Consider the following 2,825-nt stretch of genomic DNA (forward strand, 5'->3'; position numbering starts at 1 on the left):
TTTGAACCCGCTACCTTAGGTATATGGGGCCGGCACCCTACCCACTGAGCCACACCTTTTTTTTTTTTTGGAGACAAAGTCTCACTCTGTTGCACGGGGGTTATCATAGCTCACAGCAACCTCAAATTTTTGGCCTCCAGAGATCCTCTTGCCTCAGCTTCCCGCGTAGCTCGTACTACAGGTGCTCGCCACAATGCTCGGCTAGTTTTTCTATTTTTCAGTAGAGACAGGGTCTCACTTTGCTCAGACTGATCTCAAACTCCTGAGCTCAGGCAATATATACCCGTCTCGATCTCCCAAAGTGCTAGGATTATTGTTTTCTAATATAACTCTGAGGATCCTCTTGAATCGTTCTTGTTGATCCCAAGCAATTTTTCTCCTAAGGATGAAACTGTGAGACGTGGAATTACCAGATCTAGTAATTCCTCACAGACCCACATCCTTGTGTGGCTGGGGAAGGTGAATACGGTGTTAGGAAGGTCGCCTTGGGCCCAGAATCCTTGTGGAGTCTTTTCTGAGCTTCACTTTTCTCCTGTAAGATACTAATTACATTAAGTAGTTGTCCTGATCCAATGGGTTGGAGGTTTTGTGTATTTACCAAACTCCTTCAAGACAGGAACTATCTGACGTCCCCAGATTTATTGTAGAGTTGGCCATGATAAACATCTTCGACAAACCTCAGCTTCCTGATGCCCAGTTACTGGTTCTCACTTCAGCACTCATTCTGTAGGTTAGGGGATTAAACAATCACCTTTCTGGTTCCCAAGACCCTTTCCTGAGAAAATGGCATATCTTCTAACTTCAGGCGCTCCTGGACCCCTATTCATCCGAGCGGCTGCTCAGCTCCGCAGCCTGGGTCGTCCTTGAGCACTGGCATGGCCTAGCGGGTGCGTGGGAATGGCCGCGGAAGAGTGGGCCCAGGTCGGCCAAGCTTTAGAGGCCTGCCCGTCTCTCAGCGTCCTCGGGGTGCCTATCACCTAGCCTTTAGAGCCGCGGAGGGACCTGACCCACAGCCCCACGCCCCCGGCCCGCCCCGCGCCGCCACTTGTTTACTCCCCGGCGCAGCCTAGTTGGATGCTGGAGCCCGCCCTCGCCAGGAGCCTATTGGTCAAGGAGGCTCGAAGGCCGCGACGATTGGCCCTCTCGGTGGAGGTGCGGGGCGAGCGGGGTAGGCTGCGCGAGAGACAGAGAGGGGGCAGCGGGCGATGGCGGCGGCGGTAGCGGGTGGGCTAGGCTGGTTGATTGCTGCGCTCTGCCTGGGCAACGCCGCGGGGGAGGCAGCGCCTTGCCCGCGAGTGCTGGGCTTCTGTCTGGAGGAAGACAGAGAGGCGGGCACTGGGTGGGCAAGCGGAGGAGCGGTGCGGGCCGCACCGGAGGCCACCTTCCGCTTGCGCCTCTTCGGCCCGGGCTTTGCTAACAGCTCCTGGTCCTGGGTGGCCCCTGAGGGGGCGGGTTGCCCGGAGGGCGGACTAGCTGAGGTGCCCGAAGAGGCGGCGGCCCCCTTGGGCGAGTGGCGCGCGCTGCTGCGCCTGCGCGGTGAGGCCGTGTGTCCGCATTCAGCGCTGCTGGCGGTGCGCGTGGAGCCGGGCGGCGGGGCGGCTGAGGAGGCGGCGCCACCCTGGGTGCTGGTCCTGGGGGCGGCCGGGCTGTTGGCGCTGGCGGCAGTGGCGCGGGGACTGCAGCTGAGCGCGCTGGCGCTGGCGCCGGCTGAGGTACAGGTGCTGCGCGAGAGCGGCTCGGAAGCCGAGCGTGCGGCGGCACGGCGCTTGGAGCCCGCGCGGCGCTGGGCGGGCTGCGTCCTGGGCGCGCTGCTGCTGCTGGCCAGCCTGGCGCAGGCGGCGCTGGCGGTGCTGCTGTACCGTGCGGCCGGCCAGCGCGCGGTGCCCGCTGTGCTGGGCAGCGCGTGTCTCGTATTCCTGGTAGGCGAGGTGGTGCCGGCCGCCGTGAGCGGCCGCTGGGCTCTGGCGCTGGCGCCGCGAGCGCTCAGCCTCAGTCGCCTGGCTGTGCTGCTCACCTTGCCGGTGGCTCTGCCCGTGGGGCAGCTGCTGGAGCTGGCGGCGCGGCCCGGGCGGCTGCGTGAGCGGGTGCTAGAGCTGGCGCGCGGCGGTGGCGACCCCTACAACGACCTCAGCAAGGGTGTGCTACGCTGCCGGACTGTGGAGGATGTGCTCACGCCGCTTGATGACTGCTTCATGCTGGACGCCAGCGCGGTGCTGGACTTTGGCGTCCTGGCCAGCATCATGCAGAGCGGCTACACACGCATCCCAGTGTACGAGGAGGAGCGCTCCAACATTGTGGACATGCTCTACCTCAAGGACTTAGCCTTTGTGGACCCCGAGGACTGCACACCGCTCAGCACCATCACCCGCTTCTACAACCATCCACTCCACTTTGTCTTTAATGACACCAAGCTGGACGCCGTCTTGGAAGAGTTCAAACGAGGTAACAACGGGGATATGGCAGAGGGCATGCCAGTGCCCTTCTCAGAAAAAGGGGTTAGGGGTTATGGAAACCTTGAGGAAAGGACTCCATCCCAGTGTAGAGCATTGAGATCTCTGAGGCCCTTTTCAAGAACGTGTTGGTCTTGCATCTTGGAATGACTTTTTGTTATATTTAAAGGAGGAGACTAGAATGCCATAGAAAGCAAACACTTAAACCTACTTTGGGGCTCGGCGCCTCAAGCGGCTAAGGCACCAGCCACATACACCTAAGATGACCGGTTCGAATCCAGCCCCCGGCTGGGCGTTGTGGCGGGTGCCTGTGGTCCCAGCTACTTGGGAGGCTGAGGCAGGAGACTCACTTGAGCCCAGGAGTGGGAGGTTGCT

At 60.9% G+C, this 2,825-nt stretch overlaps 1 protein-coding gene across 1 annotated transcript in view; it reads left to right on the plus strand.

Moving 5' to 3' along the window:
* Window positions 1-1,205: 1,205 nt before the first annotated feature.
* The window catches only part of CNNM3 (cyclin and CBS domain divalent metal cation transport mediator 3), a 17,473-nt gene continuing 15,853 nt past the window's right edge, over window positions 1,206-2,825 (plus strand). Inside the window, exon 1 of the mRNA XM_003799313.3 lies at window positions 1,206-2,442. Within this exon, the coding sequence (XP_003799361.1) occupies window positions 1,206-2,442 (1,237 nt within the window). The remainder of the gene's footprint in view (window positions 2,443-2,825) is intronic.

The sequence above is a fragment of the Otolemur garnettii genome, unplaced genomic scaffold (genome assembly GCF_000181295.1).
Source record: "Otolemur garnettii isolate 467f Iridium unplaced genomic scaffold, OtoGar3 scaffold00148, whole genome shotgun sequence".
Taxonomy (NCBI): Eukaryota; Metazoa; Chordata; class Mammalia; order Primates; family Galagidae; genus Otolemur; species Otolemur garnettii.